This window comes from Mesocricetus auratus, unplaced genomic scaffold (assembly GCF_017639785.1).
Source record: "Mesocricetus auratus isolate SY011 unplaced genomic scaffold, BCM_Maur_2.0 Super-Scaffold_6730, whole genome shotgun sequence".
Classification (NCBI taxonomy): Eukaryota; Metazoa; Chordata; class Mammalia; order Rodentia; family Cricetidae; genus Mesocricetus; species Mesocricetus auratus.
This window is the reverse complement of record NW_024429184.1, coordinates 45,488,512-45,512,059: the sequence shown is the minus strand read 5'-3', so window position 1 is coordinate 45,512,059 and position 23,548 is coordinate 45,488,512. Positions and strand designations below refer to the sequence as shown.

The following is a 23,548-nucleotide window of genomic DNA, read 5'->3' as shown; positions in this document are numbered from 1 at the left end:
GAACTGTGTGTGTCCTCTGCTTGTTCACTGTTCTGAACTACAGTATGCACTCTGCTTGTTCACTGTCCTGAACTACAGTGTGTCCTCTGCTTGTTCACTGTTCTGAACTACAGTGTGTCCTCTGCTTGTTCACTGTTCTGAACTACAGTGTGTCCTCTGCTTGTTCACTGTCCTGAACTGTGTGTGTGTCCTCTGCTTGTTCACTGTCCTGAACTACAGTGTGTCCTCTGCTTGTTCACTGTCCTGAACTGTGTGTGTCCTCTGCTTGTTCACTGTCCTGAACTACAGTGTGTCCTCTGCTTGTTCACTGTCCTGAACTACAGTGTGTCCTCTGCTTGTTCACTGTCCTGAACTGTGTGTGTCCTCTGCTTGTTCACTGTCCTGAACTACAGTGTGTCCTCTGCTTGTTCACTGTTCGAATCCGGATCCTGCTCATTTTACTCACTAACGACTCTTCAGAAACTAGAGCAGCACCCAGTACTATGACAGAACTGTGTATTAAATGAGTAAATGAACAAATATTACGTAGATGAATTTTAAAAGAAGGTATGGTCACACCTCACAAGTATAACAGCAAAGTACATATATAAATAAATAAAAATATGTTTATAAACTTTGTAAATAATCAATAAAATATCTTACTTACCTGTACAAGGCTGGCCCTGAGGATTACAGTAATTCTCCGTAGTCATAAAAATAACAGCCAGTCCAATTTCTGCTTCAGGAATAGGTCTAAGACCATGCCTATGAGAATAAAATAGTTTAAATACAGTAATATACTAAAACTAACAACTTTCTTAATATAATATCAAGCTTGATAAATCTATTTTTCTTCCCAAAGAGACACTAAAATTTTATGGGCAGAACTTGAAATGTGGAAATATTTTTAAATTCCTCCCTAGGGCAGTGTTGTGGACAACCCATCACCTTCAGCAACCCAGTTAACATCATCAATAAGATCAGAGGCTAGAGCAAAGGAGGAGGTCTTTCCAGTTCTACACTGCTATGATAATTTTCAGGATGAGCAAATAGTTCTATCTGGAGGGACAACAAAACAGACCTTCATACACAAATCTACAATTACACTGATCCCCAGGAGAAAAGACAGGAAGGAGGTGGGAACTATAATCACCATGTGAAAGCTTATGCACACACATACATAAGGTTAGTACATTAAGTCCATGTAAGTCTCATATTCAGGCATCTTTGTGAGGAACTGAGAGCAGAGGTTGGCTCTGCAGCAGTGACTAGTCTCAAACTCATCCACTCAAGTGATCCCATCTCAGTTCTGGGATTATAGGTTGGCTCAACGTACTTCATTCAAGAGTCTTATGGGGAGTCTATTTGCTATATTCTACAATATGGATGATTTTCTAAAACAGGATACTTAGTATAATTTAAAAAAAACATGTTATATAGAATCTGTAACTTAAATTTGAAGTCACAAAACACCTTTTAATACTCACTTAAGAGTCTGGTTTACATAGTGAGTTCCAGGACAGCCAGGGCTGCATAGTGATACCCTGATCCCTTCACCCACCCCCACTCCCCCAGAAAGGAACAAAAAGAAAGAAAGGAAGAAAGAAAGAAAGAAAGAGAGAGAGAAAGAAAGGTCAGCTATGACAATCTTTTCAGATTGGCCGATCAGACTCTTGAAGATGGCAGCAATTTGGCTCTGAGGACAGTCTTGTACATCAGGGATGGAGAGGAGTTCAGTTGGCAGAGCGCTTGCCTATACATGAAACCCTGTGTTTGATCCCTAGCATAAAACCAGCACAGTGGTTTAAGCTGTACTCCCAGCACTCAGGAGGTAGAAATAATATCAGGAATACAAAGTCATCCTTGGCTACACATCAAGCTTGAGAAGAGCTCTGTTTCCAAAAGCAAACAAACCAAAACCAAACCAAACAGAAAAACAAAGAAACAGCTGATATTTTCCCTACCTCCCCACATTAGCACATAGAAGTTTATGTATATTTTCCCATATACACATACATATGGAATTACACATGTTAGCATGTGTAATGTGTAAGTACAAGTGATTATGCAGGGAAAACTTTTAAATTCTCGGTACTTTTAGAAAGTAGTTTAGTTTTTAAGTTTTAACTCCAGTTTTAATATACTGTGTATAAAAACTACTAGTTCATTAAGTTTAAGAAATTGCTGGACATGGTGGCACACACCTTTAATTCCAGGACTTGGGAGGCAGAGGCAGGCAGATCTCTGTGAGTTCAAAACCAGCTTGGTCTACATAGTGAGTCCCAGGACAGCCAGAGCTACATAGTGAGACCCTTTCTCAAAATAAAGCAAAATGAAAAAAAAAAATCTGTAAATTTTATTAAAGGAGCAAGAGGCAGAAAATACCTAGATACAGTTATATAGATATCACACCAGCTTGTCCCCAAAAATCACAATTCTGAAGTACATGGCTCGACAAATGTATAGGCAGATTCACATTAACTGGTCTGCAGATAAAATCCACTTCCATTTTTAACCTGTGAAGAATGATTACGTACCTTTGAAGGGTGTCCATTATCAACTGAATCCATGTTTTCTGGGAGTTAGTAATTATTATTTGTGTATTTGTTATTCCTATGTCAACAACACATGTTCCAGGAGCTGAAAAGAAACTCTCATCTTCTTCATTTTCTTCTGCTATCAGCCTGGCTTCCCCGCCTCCAAAAACAACGGCCGAACTCAATTTCTTATGCTAGGAACGGAAGAAGCATTTAACAGAGCTGCACTGGGCCTTGGAGCGCATCCTCACTGTGTACAAACTGGACTTGGGAATGAGAACAGAATTCATCCTACTTTCTGGTGGGCAGTCTGAGCTTTCACTTTGAGAATCCCTAGTTCAGCAGCCCGTCTAGAGCCAACACATCCCTTACACGGTTTTCTCATCCACTCCCACACAGCTCTCCAAGGGCTGCTTCCCTTGCATGATTTGTCCACTATAGCATAAACTCCGGACATCCACACTTTGGAATACAAAAGACATTCCACAAATGTTCTGTTAGCTATGCCAGTTAGGACTCGTTTTCTGTCCTTTGCACTATGGTACTCACATAAACTACCCAGGCCAGTTAGGCACTGTTAGAAGATACCAGATTCACAAACACTGAGCAGCTTCTAGGGCATAAGCAGCTTTCTGTCATATTTCACACATCTACACAAAACCCCAAAAGAAAGGCCCTAACAGCTGCCAGTAAGAGTACTAATGTGGAGGCTGGACAGACGCCTAAGGGACTAAGAGCACTGGATGCTCCTCCAGAGGACCTGGGTTCAGTTGCCAGTACCCCGATGGCAGCAACTCATAACTGTCTAACTCTAATTCCAGGGCACCTGACTCCCTTGTCTGACCTCAAGGGTACAAAGCTTGCATGTGATGCACATGCAGACAAAACAACATACACAAAAAGTGAATGATACAATTAAAGCTTTACAATTACCTGTTTGGCATTTAAAAATACAAATGTTTTCCCCTTGAAGATTTGTTTCCTCTCTTGTCGTCCTGACAGATCAACACTTTTACTTCCAATAGCTGGCTCATCAATGGGTGGGTAGAAACTGCAAAAATAATTAAAATATATTCTAATTATACTTTAATTATATACTTTTCTCTGTGTTTACTGTTAAACTTATGAATCAAGTTGATGCCAAAACAGTTTAATATCATTATTACTTGAACCGGGCACAATGATTGATTATATCCATCCGTCCGTCCGTCCGTCCGTCCGTCCGTCCGTCCGTCCGTCCGTCCCTCCCTCCCTCCCTCCCCAGGAGGCAGAAGCTGAGAATCAATGAAAGTCCGAGCCAATCTGGCTTACACAGTCAACTAGAGTAACTGAGAGAACATGGTACAATGTGAGCAACCAGCCAAGCAGCATAGTGAGATCATCTCACAACAAAACAAAACCAAGAAGCAAACAAAGCCCAGTATTTTGAGATATTTTGCTTGTTTGTTTTGTTGTTTATTTTCTCAGCTAAGTTTTAGCTGAACAAAATTACCAAATATCTAGATGCCTTTTCCTAAAATATGATACTGGTTTCATACATTATAGCAAAATACCTCTGTATTTTCTTAAAATAAATGCGATACTAGTTCCATACACTATAGGAAAATGCCTCTATATTTTCTTCAAATAAGTACGCTAAGGGAGATGATTACAAGGCACACATTACACAAAACTAAAGTTGAAAGGATGTTTGTGGTGGATCTCTTCTGAAGCAAGGCCCCTGGAAAATGTATAGAAGGCACATACGATCATTTGTCCTACAGGAAAGGAGCACTGCACGTGGGAACGCACAGCTAGCTGTCAGCAAGCATGCTCTGTATTTCAGACGAGACACTACTTCATCTCCCAAGAGTTTACAATGCAACCACCACACAGAAACAGCGGTGTAAAGGGCTGGCAGAGCTTTATAGCCTTCGAACAGCCAGCAAGTCATGTATGAATGTCAGAGATCTATGGAGAGTCTCCCAATTGTGAGAGACTTGTTTAAAATAAAATATTAAGAAAGCATGTTACAGCATGAGAGCTCTGTACAAACTCAAGGGGAACTCCCCCCTCTTTCCTTACATTCAGACATACACAATGTAGACTTGCCTATGTGAACATACATGAAACACTTAAAACAGTCCTCTACAACACCAAGTCTTTTAAAAGTGACTTTGTCTACTCCAGGACTTTGGGAATCACAAATCACATCAGGTACATGCAGTGACTGCCTTCCCCTGTTCCTGATGACCTGCAAAACGCAGATGTAACTGTACTAAACAGAATAGCACTTGCTGCGTGCCACAGCATGCCGGATTTAAATTCAGAGCTAGTCTACTTTTTCAGGGTCACTCCAGTTTCTTTGCTGTCTCTTACACTCATTTTTATTAGTCATCAATTTTCAAAAAGTTTGTTATGAGTGTTTACACACACACACACACACACACACACACACACACGTTGGTGCACCATGTGTGGACCTCAACTGTAGTTACAGACAGTTGTGAATTCACCACCTAGGTGTTGGGAACAAAACCCAGGGTCTTCTGAAAGAGAACCTGTCTCAAAAAAAAAAAAACTTGGTCTTAAATAAATAGAGGCAGACAGGTATAACTACCACTGAGCAAATGAACTACTTTTTAATTGTTAGGTGTTTTTCTGAGACAGTGTCTTGCTATAGAGCACAGGTGGGACTCACCTGCTATATTGGCCTCCTGAGTGCTAGGATTATAGGATTGTACCACCATGGCCAGCTCTTGAGATGAAACGCTTGATTGTCAATCGCCAATATGAAACACTGACAACAACAGGTTTTTGAAATTAACAGTAAAGCTAAAAGTAAGTTAGGAGCTATTCAGAAGTCCTCCTAGAGCAAAGTCGCTTCTCTGTGGTCATGAGTGTTAATAGTCAGAAATACACACAGAAGGAGGATCAGCAGCTAACTCTAAAAGCTCCAAACAACAGGACACTCAGCAATAGTAGACGTGACCAGGCCTTCTAACTAAAGCACTCTGGAACCAACAATGGCTCACACTTTCTAGTCAGAGTTGCTATTCACAGGACTTCATGAACTCCCCAGAGGCAAAGACATGGGAGAAAGACTCTGATTTGGGATTTGGTTGAGAGACCAATCAAGCATGTAAGGGAGGCCTTCTGAAGCTGTCCTCACCGGGCTGTAGAACTCAAGGTTAAGAGCTAGTCACTACTGACCAGAATCCAAAACAGTGTTACCCGTTAACTGTATTATAAAATAAATTTCCTAAATGAAAATTATACATATTAAAAACCCCAACCAACCACCCACCCACCCACCCACCCACCACACACCCAGAAGAATCTAATTCTTGGCTACTGTTAAACACATATGCCAATGATCAACAGGGGCATAAACGGTCCCTAAAACAAGTGCATTAGAGCCAGGTATGATGGCACATGACTTTAATTCCAACACCCGGGAAGCAGAGGCAGGCAGATCTGTGTGAGTTCAAGGTTAGCCTGGTTTACATACTGAATTCCAGGTCAGCCAGGGTTATAAAAAAAAAAACTGAATTGGGAAAAATGGCCTGAATTGGGTAGTTTAAAACTGGTAATAAAATTATTAATTAAAACTTTGTCTTCATGGTTGAGGATGTAGTTCAACTGGTCGAGTGCTTGCCTAGCATGCAAGAGGCTCTGGGTTCCCTTTCCGATGTCACATAAACTGGGTACTGTGGCACTCACCTGTCATCCTAGCAATCAGGAGGCGGAGACAAGACATCACAAGTTCAAAGTCATCTTTTGACTACACAAGGTTAAGGCCAGCCTGGGACACAGGAGACCCTGTCTCAAAGACAACAATACCTTTCAATTTCTGGAGGCTGTTTCTTAGACTCAACTGCTTTGAGAAATTCAGAAAAGTATTCTGGCTTTACAATTGGACGTCCACAAATGAGTGCACATATAGTCTAAAATAGAAAATCACATGTAACTATAAATATATATTATTTATACAATAGCTCAATCAAAGTAAGTTGTAGGTTATAAATACAGAGGTGGCTCTACACCGTTTTTCCTTTCAAAGTCCTAAATGTTCAAAGGAGATACAATCTGCAGTAGACATCAGTACTTGGTCACAGCTTAGGTCTAGAGCATAAACTACTAATCAACACATTTAAGAAGCCTCAATCGCTATTGTAAATACAGGCTGGTGAGACTCACCAAGGTCATACTGAAGTACAAGAACTCTGCAGTCTTTGTGAATAAACTCTTACATGTCAAAACGAGTGTGAGTCACGAGATAGTGTGAGGACAGGAAAAAGGGGACTTGAGGGGGTGACGTGAGATGCTCACCTTGAAGAGGGGCAAGCACTTTAACTCCAGTCTCTGTTTTAGAATGCAAACATCATCTATGCAATCACACGAATTTCGAGGTAAAGGATAACAGATAACCTTTTTAAAATACCAAATCAAAATCTGAAATATAATTCAGTGTATTTTTGCTTCTCTGAGACAATAAACAGTGAAAAGCCATTTGTGCCTCAATACAGATAACCAGTAGTCACCCATGAATCCATAGCCATTATGACAGTTTAAAGGTAAACAGCTGTCAGAGTCTGTGTACACTGAGCAAGTGAGCTTAAGCTGTCAGACCTGATCTCAACACAGACTTCTAACCTACTTTAATGGTGACTTTGACTGACGCCATGACCAGGTGAGTACATTCTTCTGTCCAGTTGCTTGCAGTAAGTCCTCCAAGCTGTAGTATAGCTTGGTTTAAAACGGTTTTCCCAGAGATGTCTAAGCAAGAAGAACAAACAACTAAAGGCTCATATTCCACTCTGTAAATGAAAATAAATGACATAAAGTTAGACTGTAATTCCAGGGGACAGCAACTACAGGATTTTAAAGTATCAGTCATTTTAATTTCAATGTGTTTTTCCTAAGAAATTATCATTTCTTAAGTCTTGAGTCCTAATGAAGAAAAAACAATCACCAAAAATTAATGTTACATGTAATCCATGAGGATTCAGACACTTAAGCTACCCTTACAACTCTGAGGGCCCACTCCAACTCATTCAGTTACAGAAGTTTCAATTGTCATCCATAAAGTCTCTTCTAGCTGTGGATTTTATCACTTTGAAACTTCTTACCTGAATTTACTTTCAAACACCCCAAAGGTAACTCTATCTCCTGTCTTCAAAGTGTAGGAAAGGCCATTCTGCATTTTTTCCTCATTAACAAAGGTTCCATATTTAGAATTATCTTTTATCGTTAATGGAGGAATTTCATCTGTTTGACTCTGAAAAAAAAATCAACAAATGATTTTTACCACTTAGTAATTATAGGGCAGATTTCACAAGATTAGTAACTTTCCGGGTAAGCAAAAATTAAGTAGATGAGGCTGCCTTCGGGGAATAATCACTCAACCAACAATTCATATTTTCCCCTAAGACCAAGAATTACCCTTCTCGCTGGGCGTTGGTGGCGCACACCTTTAATCCCAACACTTGGGAGGCAGAGGCAGGCGGATCTCTGTGAGTTCGAGGCCAGCCTGGTCTACAAGACCTAGTTCCAGGACAGCCTCCAAAGCCACAGAGAAACTCTGTCTCGAAAAACCAAAAATAAATAAATAAATAAACCAAAAAAAAAAAAAAAAGAATTACCCTTCTCAGAACATATTTCACTTCTAAGACAGTGTGGATTTCCCTAATCGCTCAAGTCATTCTTCTGAAGCTTTGTTGTTTGTTTGTTTGGTACAGTCCATTTTGTGTTGAACATACCAGATGTATTCTCTCCTATACATTTTTTATACTATCAAAATCATACCATTAAAAACTAACTCAATGAGAATACAGGATTAAAAGCTAGAGTTCTGACTGAATGTAAGTATTTTACTTTTTTCTAGAGGAATTTCAATAATAAGTATTTTCCCTATTCTGAAAAGAACAGACTGAAACCGGAATTTCTCTGAGCATCCAGCATTTGCATACACACAGCCTGTGCAAAGCAACGGCTTTTCTTATGCTAAAAGCACTAACAGAAGCACTGACAGTTAAACACACTCACTTCCATACCTATGGTTGTTACAAAACACACCCAGAGCATGCAAGGGAGCTAAACAGCACAAGCAAGTTATTTCCCTAGTGAAATACATCAACCCTACCCTGAAATGCCAGTGTCCACACAGATGCATAAAGTCCTTTAAGACTGTGGGTCGGGTAGTTCACTGCTGTACACACAAGTTTGGGGGCCGAAGAAGGAGGGAGGCAGGTGTGGGTAAGCATGCCCTGGACAGAGTTCTCTGATTCCACTCTCTGCTCTATTTGCTTCTTGGCTATCAAGAGAGAAGCAGCCTCCTAGAATGTGTTCCATGATGTATGGCATGGGCCACAGATCCAACTCAGTGCAGCAAAGAGATCACAGATGGACACCCAGAGCCAAGAGAGGTAATGTTGTAAGACACCACCACAAAATGTTTTCTAACACTTTCTCTGAATCTCAAAATCACCTTAAAAAAGTAGACTATTCAACAGAGGCATCCTATTCAAATAAATACTAGAATCACTGCTAGTTATGCACGGTTCTTCTGCCACTGTTCATTTTAGACAGAGTGTCTAATCTGCTCATGAGATAGGAAAATAAAGTCAGCAGCATACCAAGGCGGTTACAGGAAAGTTTACTGTTAGCACAGCATGGTTTCGGCTGATTGACTGATCATTTTCTATTAGAATGGCACAGTTTTTCCTTCCAACAATGTACTCTACGCCAGCCAAAAGTCTGCATGGTTCTCCTAAAGGAAAACAAAAGTAAATAAATTTAAGGTACACACACATACATGTATTCATGGCACAGGACATACTCTATAAGTATCACAAATAAATCACACTTTATGCCATTTAAATGCTAAGCAACTTGATATAATATATATTATAAATACTTCAAATTCTTTTTTTTCTTTAACAATTTTTTTTGCTGGATTTATGTCATGTGTTTGCCTGTTTAGAAGTATGTACATCATGTATGGGGGTCCCTGCAAGCTCTACAGCTGGCAGCAGAACAATCCACAGAGCCGAGAATGAAACTCAGTGTAGACGACTTAGTTAGCCAGTGCTGGTTCAAGGTCTGTAGCCTGCCACCAGGCAGTTCATTTCAGCCATATTTAAGCACCGCACCATTATAGAAAACAGTTTCCTGATGACAACTTAGTACAACAAAGTTTAAGAGGTATTTACATTGACCACTCTTCACAAAGTACATATGGCTTCTATAAAGATGGGTTCTGTTGACACAGAAACAATGTTCAAGTTAAGGGTCAACACAATGACTCTCTATGGGGGTCAGGATTCGTCCTGCTCTAGGATAACACAGGTGTTTCATAGGCTGTCGTAAAGAATGTGACATCTCTCATAAGGATGGGTTTTATGGACTGGGAAACAATGCTTAAAACCTAGAGGGAAAATTCTGGGATAAATATAATTTTCTGGGGGGTTTGGGTAAAGCCCGGTCCCACAAATAGCAAAAGATCATCACTACATCCTTTCCCAGAATTCCAGGTGAAGACAGGTAAACATCCCCTCCATGTTTAACTTTCCTGGTTCCCCTGGTGCATATCTGTGTGCACAAGGACCTCAGACCCTCTACAATCACATATGTGCCTGGTGTCCTTATAAATCATAAGAGGGCATCAGACCCCCAGGAACTGGAGTTATAGATGGTTTCGAACCACCAAGTGGATGCTAGGAACTGAACCTGGGTTCTTCGCAAGGGTGACAAATGGTCTTAACTGCTGAGCCAACTCTCTGGCCCCACAGGTGTTTTCTTCTTATAAACCTTGCCGAGGTGGATACCGAACTACAGCCCAGATAGCCAGGTATCAGTAAGACACAGACTACTGACCTATCAGATGGTATCCCTATACTGTAAACGACTCCTTATACCGCCCAAGTAGAGCGACTGCTGAGTTAAAATCCAATGAAGGTGTTCTTCTAATTCATTTCCATTTTCTGTCTATAAATTATTGCTTGACCAAGGTGTTGTGTGGAGCTCTGTGAAGCTCTACCGGTTCAAGGTGACAAGCAATCCTTAATCACTCAAACTTGAATTTGGCAGGTAGTTTATCTGTTTTGAGACAGGTCTTGTAGCTCAGCGGGAGTTCCCTATCCTCCTTCCTATGCCTCCCAAGTGTGGGATTACAGACCTGTGCCATCCCGTATAGATTTCTGATTATCTCACAGAAACCCAGAGCCAGCTAAGCTCAGGCTAATTATTCAGAGTCCTACTTGCTCACCAAAACCAACTTGTGCTCCACCTGTGCAGTGGGCCAATCCGCACGGATCTGACCTCATACTTCCCTTTATACTGTTGGAAAAATGCCTCCACTAACTTCCCTGAGAACAAGATCCAATCACGGGCAAGCGCTTAACCTTCCATCAACCAACAAAGACTATGTATGGAGACAACCACTTAGCACGTCATAACCTTTTCGCTGCATAAAAATGAGTGGGTGGGGGACTTTTTTCCACTGTTCTGACAGTATGGAGGAAAAGTGATGAAAAGTTGAAAGCAGTCCTGTGGTGTCACGTGATTCTTCACGCTGGGGCTTCGGTCCCCACCCTTGGGTTTCCCGCGGTTGGCAGCCGAGCTGGAGCGGGCCTAACCTGGGTACGCACACTTCACCACCTGGCTTACGGGTGCTGACAGCTCGGCTCCAGACACCCCGTAGCCTTGCTCTCTGCGTCTCGGAAGCCTCGCCGCCACCGGAAGGCGAGAAGGACCGACCGGAAGCGCGCTCCGCAGCTCCCCGCTCCCACCTCTCCGCAGCTGCTCCCGGGAAGAGCTGCCCACCGCCTCCCTAACGCGCCTACCTGGGGCCGCAGCAGCGGCCGGGAGCAGCTTCCACATGGGTCCTGCGCCTCAGAACCCCGCGTCCTGCCACGCCAACCGCGGCTATCCGGCGTGCGCGGTCACCAGGTTGCACTGGCGCGGGCTCCGGGACGTGCGCGCTCCCAGGACTCCGCCAAGTTCCTCGGAAACGCGGGAATGAGGCTAGAGCGCGCCGCCGGCGCCGCCGCCACCTGGTGGTCAAGTGGGAGCAGCGCAGTGCAGAAAGTGCCCTGTTCAAAGGGCGTGACTAACCTATTTCACTTCATGCTTTAATCCAAAAACTATAAATGTTTTAAAATCTCCGAAGTCACGCGAGTTTTAAATTAAACGCATTGAAGTACTGGTTGGTTATACTATTCTCACGTATTTAAAATGTATTAATTCACATCATTTGTGGTAGTATCGGTTAAAATGAAGATCTCATGCCAAAGCCAACTTTTTAACTTTTTCCAGTGTGTCCTCAGTGAATAGTGCCAGAAACACATATTTTTGTCGTTACACAAAGACAATTTACTGAATAACAATAAATTAAGTTGAATTGGTATCTTTGGCCAAATTGCCCCAATTTCCTTTAATAGTTGATCATTGGTAAACAGGTTCTTTTTTTTTAAATTCCATTGTAATGGCTAGCAATAACTTGGTGATCACACGTTACACATCGCAGTGTGTGTGTGTGTTGTGTGTAGATTGAAGAATGACTGCGAAGGAGTTAAAGAGACTGCAGCAAAGAGGTAGTGGATTTTGGAGGCTGCTGTATAGAGCTGACAGAGTAGCTGCAGTACTTGCCTGGCATGCCCGGAGGACTGGTTTGGATCTTCAGCCTGGCATGCCCGGAGCCCTGGTTTGGATCTTCGCCTGCCATGCCCGGAGCACTGGTTTGGATCTTCAGCACCAACGAATAAATAGATATCACAGTAATCCTCCTGTATAGTGTGGTTGACTATTAGATTACACATGATATACAATAAAACGTAAATGCTATTTGCACAGTTGTCCAGGCCTATTGTTCAGCGAATAGTAAGAAAACAAATTCATACATATTCAGCAAAATACTTTTTTTCCTCTTTCTTTTTTATTCTCAGTTGCTCGCCGTAGCCCAGATAATAAAAACCAACCACACAAAACTGGATCCCACCTGTTCCTTCTGCCCTCAGTCTACCTCCTGGGTCTTAGAGTAGGAGGCAGCGGGATTGGCCAATGCCACCTCAGAGAGGGAGGTACCCCAAAAAAAGAGAAATATAAACACTCTCCTTTCCCTCTCACCAGCGGCAGGTTCTTGGAGCAGAGAGCGCAGCTTCCACCGTCCTCCCCTCCAGAATGTGATTAGATGGTGCTAGGTCAGGACCCTGAAGACCTCTACCAAAGGGATGGGGGAAGCAGAAATTGGCGTCTGGACTGTGCTCAGCCCCGGGACCGCGCAGGTATGAGACTTCTGAGTTAGAAGAGCCCAGCCCTGCTGAAGGTGACATTGCTGAGGACGTTCCCCAGATGAGCAGGCGAGGAGTGTTCAGGCTCAGCTTCCAGCAGTAGGATGAGGAGTCCTAACCAGCAGGTGGGCCCACTCAATCTGTGGACTTGGGGTGAGGGGCGGAGTGTTCCACAGAACGGATGAGTCCATTGTCCAGAGTCGGGTGGAGAGGGAGAGAAGGCCACAGAGACACCGCTGGGGGAGGGATGGGATGGAATGTCCCCCACCCTTGTATCCGATGAGCCACTTGAGGTGAGGGGAGGTGACTGTCCCAGGAGACTTGATGGCAGGTGGGGATCGGAGTGCAGACTGTACCCACGCAGAAGAGTCCATGGGTGGAGCAGGGAAAGGGCATGGAGTGACGCTGTGTCTGCATTCACTTTAGGAGTTGAAGATTCCAAAAGGAGAGTAGGGAGTGGGGACCCAGGACCGGGGCCTGGGTCAGAGGTGTGGGGAGAAAGATGGGAAGGGCAGGAAGAAGCTCAGAGCCGGGCCTCGCCTGCCCCCGCCCCCCAGGCTTTTTCAGTCACCACCACGCAGGCCATCCGTGGGGAATCTCCCGGAAGATGGTGAGCATGGAGTGCCGGACTCTGCCTGCCAGAGCTGGGACATCATCTGGTGTCAACCCTTCTGTGGGCGCTGGGGGCATCACCCGCACCTGACATTGTCCCAAGGTGAAGAGGCGTTCCTTTTTGCAGTAACTGTCTTGATAGGAGGACATGACAATGTTGGGATCCTGGGCCTGTGCTGCAAGATGGTGCCATGTTTGGAGAGCAGCATGGAGATACTGGTTTCTTGTTCCTTCAGGAAAAACCCACACTCTCACATCCTGGGTGAGCAGGGTCTGGGCTACCTCAGACACGACACTCATGGAATCTCCCAGGTGTTTCTGGTCAATGAAGATGACTCCTGCCAGCTCAGCAGAGCCAGCCTATAGTAGCTCGTGCTTGGCAATGGACACCCAGCGATCTGGCAGCGCCTCTGTCATCCCAAGCAGGTCGAGGGAGCTCTGGTGGTTGGAGACCACAACGTAGGGCTAGGGCTGCGTGGGAGGGAAATGAGCCTTAACTTCCTACTTTCTGGGTAAGCAAAAATTAAGTAGATGATGAGGCTGCCTTCGGGGGAATGATCACTCAACTAGCAATTCATATTTCCCCCTAAGGCCAAGAATTACCCCTCTCAGAACATATTTCACTTCTAAGACAGTGTGGATTTCCCTAATCGCTCAAGTCATTCTTCTGAGGCTTTGTTGTTTGTTTTCTCCATTCATAGTGATGGAAAGTTTTGCTGGGTATAGTACTCTGGGTTAGCATCCATGCTTTCTTAGAGTCTGCAGGAGGTCGATCTGTCCAGGCTCTTTTGGCTTTTAGAGTCTCAATTGTCTCAGGTATAATTCTGATAGGTCTGCTTTTATTTATTACTTGGTCTTTTTAGTTTGCAACTTTTAATGTTCGGCTTGGCCTCCAGTAAAGCTTGTGTCTTCTTCTGATGTTCCCAGGACCAGCCTGGCCTACTGTAGAGCTGCTGGGGCTGTTCTTTTGAATGATGTGGACTGTGCATGGACCTATAACCTCTGTTCTTCCAACTGCTGTGGATTGTGTCTGGGCCTGTGGAATCTGCTGGAGTTCTGGGGAAAGGGCATTTGTCCCCCAGTGAGGGTAGTTTTAACTAGTGTGAACTGCATCTGGGTGACTGGGTTGGGAGCAGAGCCATAGGGGTTGGAAGCAAGGCCCAGCAGCAGCAAAGCCAGACACAAGCTTGGATAGTCTTGGCCTGGTGAAGCGTTGTGGGGGACAGAATCCAGGGAAGAGTACAGTTCCGTTGGTAGGCGGGTCACTCATATTTTGACTTGTGTGGCCTAGGCCTGCTTGGTAATACGGGTTTGTGGGGGAGGTCCCAGTTGCAGGGCTAGGGACTAGCTAGGACAGCATAGGCCTGGGGAAAGGTAACCAGGGGCAGAATTCAGGGAGGCGTGCTGTTGGTAGGCAGGTCACTCACCCGTTCTGGCCGGTGTAGTCTACGCCTCAGTGATAGAAGTCTGCTAGGGTTGGAGATGGGGGCCCAGCAGCAGTAGCAGGGCCAGGGACATGGTGGTCTGGATTTGGCTTGGGGAAGGGTCAAGTTGGACATCAGGGAGGAAGCTGTGATAGCTGCTAAGGATGCAGAACTGGGCTTTTGGTGTCTTTCCTTTGTTCAGAGATTCCCTGAACAGGCAGAGTTGAGAGAGAGAGAGAGAGAGAGAGAGAGAGAGAGAGAGAGAGAGAGAGAGAGAGAGAGAGAGAGCATGCAGGAGTGAGCTAACTGAACAGTGAGTCTTACTGCAGGAGTGAGCTAACTGAACAGTGAGTCTTACTTTGAGGAAGCTGTTACTTAATATGTTCTCACTTCAAAAAGAACAAAAGATTATATATAGCCCATGTGCTATCTTGTCTTTAGGTGCTTCTGTTCAGACCAAGCTGGATCCTTAACTTCCCTGCAGAAGAGAATTTCATAAAGTAGCACTGGAGTTTGTTGAAAAGAGATATTGTAAAAACATATATTTAAGTGCAGGGGTTAGCACAGAGGTCCTCTGGGAAAGACTAAGACATATCCAAGAGCATGGGCATGGGCTTCTGAAAAGACAGTTGCACTTGGGAAGTGTTTTCCAGTGATCATGTGTACAATTATGTATGTATGTATTTATGTATGTATGTATGTATACATATGTAGATGATCTTAAGCTATATCTAAAAGGCTGTTAAGAATTTTTTCCCATCGGGTGGTGGTGATACATGCCTTTAATCCCAGCACTCAGGAGGCAGAGGCAGGTGAATCTTTGTGAGTTCAAGGCCAGCCTGGTCTGCAGAAACCCTGTATCAAAAAAATGAAAAACAACAACAACACAAAAGAATTCTTTTCACAATTGGGCATGGTGGTACATACCTTTAATCCTAGGACTCTGGAGACAGAGGCAGGTGGATCCCTCTGAGTTAAATGTTAGCCTTATCTACATAGTGAGTTTTAGGATTTCAGGTCAACCAGTGTTATGTAGTAAGATCTGTGTGTGTGTGTGTGTGTGTGTGTGTGTGTGTGTGTGTGTTGGAAGACTGCACGTGCAGATCTGAGAAGTCCTTTCTTTCCATTTTTACATAACTCAGTGATCAAATTCAGGTCATAAGGCTGTGTGACATGGTGTACAATCACTATGGCTACCTGAGTTTATGGGGGGGGTCTCTGCAAACACCATGGCTAGTAGAGTTTGGGGGGGGGGTTTCTGCAAACACATGGTCAGCAGAGTGTCAATCTGTGTGAGGCAAGAAGGATGTCCAGTTCAACACAACTCAGTGGACCATATTGGTTCAAACTTCTAGAAGCTGACACCAGAAACTTTATTTCAGGCATATTTAAGCACATCACAATCTGGAAAACAGTTTTCTGATGATAATTAACTCAATCCCATGAGTTCAACAAAGCTTGATGTATGACTATATCAAGACTCTTTTGCAAAGTATGTATGAAATCTTCCATAAAGATGGTTTCTATAGTTTATGGCTTCGTCTCCATCATAAAATAGTGCAGAGGTCACTCAGCTATAAAGTAAATGTGACATTTCCCTTAAGATTAGATTCTTCAACTGAGAAACAGTGCACAAGATAAAGATCTAATGAGAATGACTGAGATAAGCGTAACATTTTACAGGAGTCAGATATGGCCTGGCCACACAAATAGTACAGGTCACCAGGCTATTAACTCCATCCATTCCAAGCCTTCTGGGTAGAACACAGGTTATACAACTCTTCCCTTGAAGAGACAACCCTGTGTATTTAACATTCCCGGTTTCCTGAGTGCAATGGTTCTCAACCTTCCTAATGCTAGGACCATTCACTACAGTTCCTCAGGTTGTGGTGTCTCTAACAAATTATTTTGTTCATAGTTCATCACTGTAGTTTTGCTACTTTTATGAATCATAATATAAATACCTAATATGCAGGAGAGCTGATATGTGACTATGTGAAATGGTTGTTTGACTTCCTATGGTAGTTTGAATGTAACTGGCCCCCATAATCTCATAGGGAGTGGTTCCATCAGGAGGTGTGGCTTTGTTGGAGTAGGTGTGGCCATGTTGGAATAAGCGTTACCTGTTGCATATAAGATGTAGGATTCTCAGCTACTCTCAGCACCATGTCTTCTTGTACACCAACATGTTCCCTGTCACGATGATAATGGACTGAACCTCTGAAACTGCAAGTGAGCCACCCCAATTAATGTTTCCTTTATAAGAATTGCTGTGGTCATTGTGTCTTTCCACAACAATAGAAGCCCTAAATAAGACCTCCCCCCACAGGGAGTTGATGACCCACACCCTAGTGCTTATCTATGAACACAAGGACCTTATGCCCTTTATAGCACGGCCTATATGTTAGCATCCAGGCACACCTGGTCCCATCCCTTGGGGACCTGGCAGAGTGGGTCACCCTGTGCACATGACAGGCAGTACCCTGGCCTGCTTTGTGGTCTCTGTGCACAAGTGCTGCACACCATCCCTTTAAAAGATGATAATCTGCCTATTCCCTTCTCTTCTTCCTCTTCTCTTTATTTCCCTCACCTGCCCCCCCCCCCGTCTCTGTCTGTCTGCCTGCCTGTCTCTCTCTCTTTTTCTCTCTTTCTGTCTGTCTCTGTCTCTCTCTCTCTAGCTCTCTGCCTCTCTGTACCTCTTTCTCCTTTTCTCCCCCTCTTCCCACGAAGCTGCTCTGTGCTCCCTTTCTCTCCCCCTATCCCTGAGTAAACGCTCCACATGAGCACTGTTTGCATGGTGTGTCTGCCTTTCACCCGTTGTGGTTTGGATGCAACCCACCAAGGTCCCTCCCACTCCATGCTATAACATATCATAACACTATACCTACTTTATTTTTCTCCTTTTGTAAAGATTACACACACATACACACGATTATATACTGATAAAGTAAAACTATAGATCATGGGGTTGTATGAAAGAATTGAGGTTTGTCTTTAAATGTAAACGAGGTTTCTCTTTAAAATTATTTCTGTTAAGATTTCATACATGGATACATTATCTGCTGAGTGTATCTCCTCATACCCTTTACCCTCTGTTGTGGTTGGAATGAGACTGGCCACTACAGGCTCATATATTTACATGCTTAGTCCTCAGTTGATGAGCTGTTTGAGAAAGATTAGGAGGTGTTGCTTTGTTAGAGTAGGCACAGTCTTGTTGGAGGCAGTGTGTCACTGGGGGTAGGGTTTGAGGTTTCAAAAGCCCATGCCATGCTCATGCTCATGCTCAGTCTCCCTCTCCTTCTCTCTCTCTGCTTGCTGACTGTGGATGAGGATGTAAAGTTCTCAACCTCTGCTTTGTCACCATGCCTGTCTGCTTCCCATCACGATGATCTCAGACTAATCCTCTGTGTCAAGGTTCCCTGAAGCAGCAGGAGTTATAGAATTAATCTTTCTCTCTGTACACACACACACACACACACACACACACACACACACACACACACCAAATGTTCAAATCCATGAGCCTCTGGGGCATTTCTCAGTGACACCACAACATTTCATTACATTGTAAGCCCAGATGCCAGTCACAAAGCTGGAGGATTTGGTACTTGCCCTGTTGGATTTTGGCTTTGCTCTGATCTGATTATTCATTGTTAGATTTCAAAGAAACTCAGGACAAATGGCTAATTGTGATGTCTATTTAACACATAAAAGCTGCCTCTGGCCACCAGGCTCTCTCAGCATTGCAAGTACCTGCTAAGGAGTCCTGGCTTCTCTCAGAACCTCTTAACCCTGCCCCTTACAATAAGTCTATGTGCTCCCTGAGCTTCCCTTCCCTCCTCAAAGCTTCTCTTTCTGATATAACCCAATCAATTAGGCTATGCACTCTCTTTGGCCATACCCTGTCTTGATTCTCTTGGTTTTCCCTCCCTATCCTGGCCTCCTCTCTTGTCCCTTTATCTTATTTTCCTGCTCTAATTCCCCCTGTGCATCCCTCATGGCTTGGACTTTTCTGCTGGCCATGTTTAGTCTGGGCTCTTCCAGATGTCCCTGGCTGTTCTCTTCCTCATATCAACAATAAAAACCTTCTCCTCAACCATACCTAGGAGTAGTCATGTCTTCATTTTCATTCAGTATTGTATACTGGCTTTTCTTATTTTGTGCCATTATATTTTGAGAGTTTGTAACTTGTGGTTGATCTGAGTCTTTGGATGTTTGAAGTGTTATAATTGTTAAAGACCATGGGGATTTTACATTTAAACAGAATACAATTTGCATTCTAACATAAGCCTATAGGGACAAAGGTTGAAAGCTATCGCTTCAAATTAATGCGTTTGGGTGTCAGGTTGACAAACAGTGAAGTTATAATGATTGTTAATTGTGAATTTGAAAGAATCTCATAAGATATAGGCCTTTGAGGAGTGGCAATTATCTTGATTTCTTTAATTGATATGGAAACCATCTTCATTTTTGACAGCACTATTCCCTCAGCAGGGGATCCTGGACTGTACAAAACAGAAAGAGGTCCAATTACTAGCAGAGGTTCATGTGTTCCTTTTTCTTGTCTTCCAGAACAGTGTGGTACATCTTCAGGCCCTACTGTCTTGACTTCTCTTCATGATGGATCTTGAGCTGTAGGTGAAAATAAACACACACACACACACACACACACACACACACTCTCTCTCTCTCTCTCTCTCTCTCTCTCAAACTGTTTAAACACCTACATTTTTTTTTTATTTGTGCAGAGCTCAGGGGACAGCTTGCTGGAGTCGGTTCTCTCCTTCTACTTTGTGTCATAGGGATGGAGCTCAGGTTGGCAGGAAATTATTTCACCAGCTGAGCCAGGTCCCTTTCCCCAGTCAGTGTCAGAGTATTTTATCACAGTCACGGGAAAATAAGCTGAAACTCATACCTTTAAGGAATTTTTTTTTCTGAGTTGGGCAGTGGTGGCACACAGCTTTAGTAAGTCTCAGCACTCAGGAGGCAGAGGCAGGAAGATCACTGTGAGTTCGAGGCCAGCCTGGTCTACAGAGTGAGTTCTAGGACAGCCTGAGCTATTACACAGAGAAACCCTGTCTCAAAATCAAGATCAAAACAAACAAACAAAAAACCCAAGCAATATATATATATTTTTTCTGATAAGGTTCCTTGGTCGGCTAAATTTTTTTAAAAAATTTCATGCCTGTTGTTCCAAGTCATTTATATTAGAGTTGTGCATTTGCTTTTTTTTTTCCAGTTTAAATTTAGATAAGAAACGAGGTTGCTTCACAAGTCAGTTCCAGGTCCCTCTCCCATTCCCTCCCCTCCTCCCGTGCCCTCCCCCCAACCCTCCCCCCCGTTATCCCCTCATACCCCCAGGGAGGGTGAGGCCCTCCATGGGGGTGTCCATAGTCTGTCATTTCATATAGGGCAGGGCCTAGACCCTTCCCCAAGAGTTCAGGGTGAGAGTGCACCTCACATTGTTCTATGGGAGTCCAAAGTCCGTGTGTATACTTGGGATGGGTACTGATCTGCTGCCCAAGGCTCAATAGATTCTCTAGGCCTCCTCACTGACACCCAGATTCAGGGGGTCTTGATCAGTCCCATGCTGGATTCCCAGGCTGATGCCTGGGATTCAAGAGTTAACCTTTGTCTGGTCAGCTGTTTCTGGGGGTTAAACCAGCCCAGTCTTAATCCCTTTGATCATCAGTCCTCCCTCTCTGTTACTGGCTTTCTTGAGTTCAGCTCAGTACTTAACCAAGGGAGTCTGCCTCTTCTTCGATCAGCCACTAAATGAAGTTTCTGTTTCCCAGACTCTCTGGCCATAGGATTGTAGGCTGGCACTCCCCAGATCTATGTCTAAAATCCATATATGAGAGAGTACATGCCATGTTTCTCTTTTTGTGACTGGGTTACCTCACTCAGGATGATTTCTTCTTGTGTCATCCATTTGCCTGCGAATCTCATGATTCCATTATTTTTTTCTGCTGAATAGTACTCCATTGTGTAGATGTACCACATTTTCTCTATCCACTCTTCGGGTGAGGGACATCTAGGTTGCTTCCAGTTCTGGCTATTACAAATAAAGCTGCTATGAACATAGTGGAACAGACATCTTTGTTGTATGAATGGGCATCTTTTGGATATATGCCTAAGAGTGGAGTTGCTGGGTCTTGTGGTAGGTTTATTCCCATTTTTCTGAGGAATCTCCATACTGACTTCCAAAGTGGCTGAACCAGTTGGCACTCCCACCAGCAATGGAGGAGTGTCCCCCTTTCACCACATCCTCTCCAGCATAAATTGTCATTGGTGTTTTTTATTTTAGCCATTCTGACAGGAGTGAGATGGTATCTGAGAGTTGTTTTGATTTGCATTTCCCGGATGGCTAAGGATGTTGAGCACTTTCTCAAGTGCCTCTCAGCCATTTTAGACTCCTCTATTGAAAACTCTCTATTTAGTTCTGCAGCCCACTTTTTAATAGGGTCCTTTGGTGTTTTGGAGACTTGCTTCTTGAGTTCTTTGTAAATTTTGGAGATCAACCCTCTGTCAGATGTGGGATTAGTGAATATTTTTTCCCATTCTGTGGGCTGCCTTTTTGTCTTGCTGACTGTGTCCTTTGCCTTACAGAAGCTTCTCAGTTTCAGTAGGTCCCATTAATTAATTGTTGATCTCACTGTCTGTGCTACTGGTGTTATGTTCAGGAAGCTGTCTCCTGTACCAATTCGTTCAAGGATACCACCCACTTTCTCTTCTAAGAGGTTCAGTGTGGCTGGATTTATGTTGAGGTCTTTGATCCATTTGGACTTAAGTTTTGTGCATGGCGATAAACATGGATCGATCTGTATTCTTCTACATGCCAGTCTCCAATTATGCCAGCACCATTTGTTGAAGATGCTTTCTTTATTCCATTGTATATTTTTAGCTTCTTTGTCAAAGATCAGATGTTCGTATGTGTGTGGGTTAATACCCGGGTTTTCAATTCGATTCCATTGGTCTACCTGTCTATTTTTGTGCCAATACCAAGCTGTTTTCAGGACTATAGCTCTGTAATAGAGCTTGAGGTCAGGGATGGTGATGCCTCCGGACGTTGCCTTGTTGAACAGGGTTGTTTTGGCTATCCTGGGTCTTTTGTTTTTCCATACAAAATTGATTATTGTTCTTTCAAGGTCTGTGAAGAATTGTGCTGGGATTTTAATGGGGATTGCATTGAATCTGTAGATTGCTTTTGGCAGGATTGCCATTTTTACTACATTGATCCTACCTATCCAAGAGCATGGGAGATCTTTCCATTTTTTTGAGGGCTTCTTTAATTTCTTTCTTTAAAGATTCAAAGTTCTTACGATACAGGTCTTTCACTTGTTTGGTTAGCGTTACCCCAAGGTATTTTATGTTGTTTGTGGCAATTGTAAAGGGTGATGTTTCTCTGATTTCTCTTTCAGCCCTTTTATCATCTGTATATAGTAGGGCTACTGATTTTCTTGAGTTGATCTTGTAGCCTGCCACTTTGCTGAAGGTGTTAATCAGCTGTAAGAGTTCCCTGGTAGAGTTCTTTGGGTCATTGATGTAAACTATCATATCGTCTGCAAACAGTGAAAGTTTGACCTCTTCCTTCCCAATTTGTATCCCCTTGATCTCCCTTTGTTGTCGTATGGCAATAGCTAGAACTTCAAGTACCATGTTGAAAAGGTATGGAGAGAGTGGACAGCCTTGTTTTGTTCCTGATTTTAGAGGAATTGCGTTGAGTTTCTGTCCATTTAGTTTGATGTTGGCTGTTGTTTTACTGTTTATAGCTTTTATTATGTTTAAGTATGTCCCTGTTATCCCAGATCTCTCCAAGACCTTTATCATGAAGAGGTGTTGGATTTTGTCAAAGGCTTTTTCAGCATCTAGTGAGATGATCATGTGATTTTTGTTTTTCAGCTTGTTTATATGGTGGATTTAAGTGTGCTAAATTAGTTCCTTGGAAAGGAAAGCAAAGGCTTGGTGATCAGCCAAGCTTTTCGTGATAAGCGGTGTTGTGCACCGCCACCCCCAACCCTGCGACATTTCACGGTTTGCTTGGCTTTAGAAAACAGGCCATGCCTTAAATCCAAAATATTATTCCGACAGTATGTGATGGAACTTTCCATGACCCATGGATTTACACACTTGAGGAAAAATCACAAACGACCGAAAGGCATTCGGTGGACTAAGTGTATATGTACTTTGCGTGTTTCGGGAAACTTCTGTATTGAGCAGGGGTTGGTCCTGAGCTGATTCCCCGGTGGACAAAGCAAAGAGGAGAGTTCGAACGCCCCCGGGGACCTGCCCCTTAGGGGCTAGCCTGCTGGCGGTCGCAGCCAGGTCAGGCTCAGAACCGAGACTTCCGGCGGGGATAGGACAGGACCAGGACAGGATCGGTAGAGGGGGCGGGGTCAGGACCAGGGGTCGGGGCCAGGGGAAACGGGGGCGAGGACGGGCGAGGGGGCGGGGCGAGGGGCGGGCGGGACAGGAGAGGGGGTGAGGGCAGGAGGGGCGAGGGGGCGGGGCGAGGCGGGGCGAGGGCGAGGGGCGGGCGGGACAGGAGAAAGAGTGGGGGCAGGACAGAAGAGGGGGCGGGGCGAGGCGGGGCGAGGGTGCGGGGTGAGGGGCGGGCGGGACGGGAGAAAGTGGGGGCGGGGAGAGGGGGTGAGGGCAGGACAGGAGAGGGGGTGAGGGCAGGACAGGAGAGGGGGCGGAGTGGACGCGACGGGAGAGGGGGCGG

General features: G+C 44.0%; 1 protein-coding gene and 1 pseudogene across 2 annotated transcripts in view; both read right to left on the bottom strand.

Moving 5' to 3' along the window:
- Nbn (nibrin) overlaps window positions 1-11,497 on the bottom strand; it is a 29,715-nt gene extending 18,218 nt beyond the window's left edge. The window contains exons 1-8 of one of the 2 annotated variants that reach the window (XM_040741267.1): window positions 11,342-11,497; window positions 9,134-9,267; window positions 7,628-7,776; window positions 7,156-7,315; window positions 6,339-6,442; window positions 3,450-3,567; window positions 2,517-2,710; window positions 647-744 (exon numbers count right to left, since the gene is read on the bottom strand). In XM_040741267.1, the coding sequence (XP_040597201.1) occupies window positions 647-744; window positions 2,517-2,710; window positions 3,450-3,567; window positions 6,339-6,442; window positions 7,156-7,315; window positions 7,628-7,776; window positions 9,134-9,267; window positions 11,342-11,378 (994 nt within the window). In that variant the 5' untranslated portion in view covers window positions 11,379-11,497. Of the gene's footprint in view, window positions 1-646; window positions 745-2,516; window positions 2,711-3,449; window positions 3,568-6,338; window positions 6,443-7,155; window positions 7,316-7,627; window positions 7,777-9,133; window positions 9,268-11,134; window positions 11,156-11,341 lie in introns of those variants that run through there. The other variant, XM_040741278.1, reaches the window with a different exon arrangement.
- Window positions 11,498-13,354: 1,857 nt separating this feature from the next.
- On the bottom strand, window positions 13,355-16,991 carry LOC101828625 (annotated as a pseudogene).
- Between the last annotated feature and the right edge of the window lie 6,557 nt (window positions 16,992-23,548).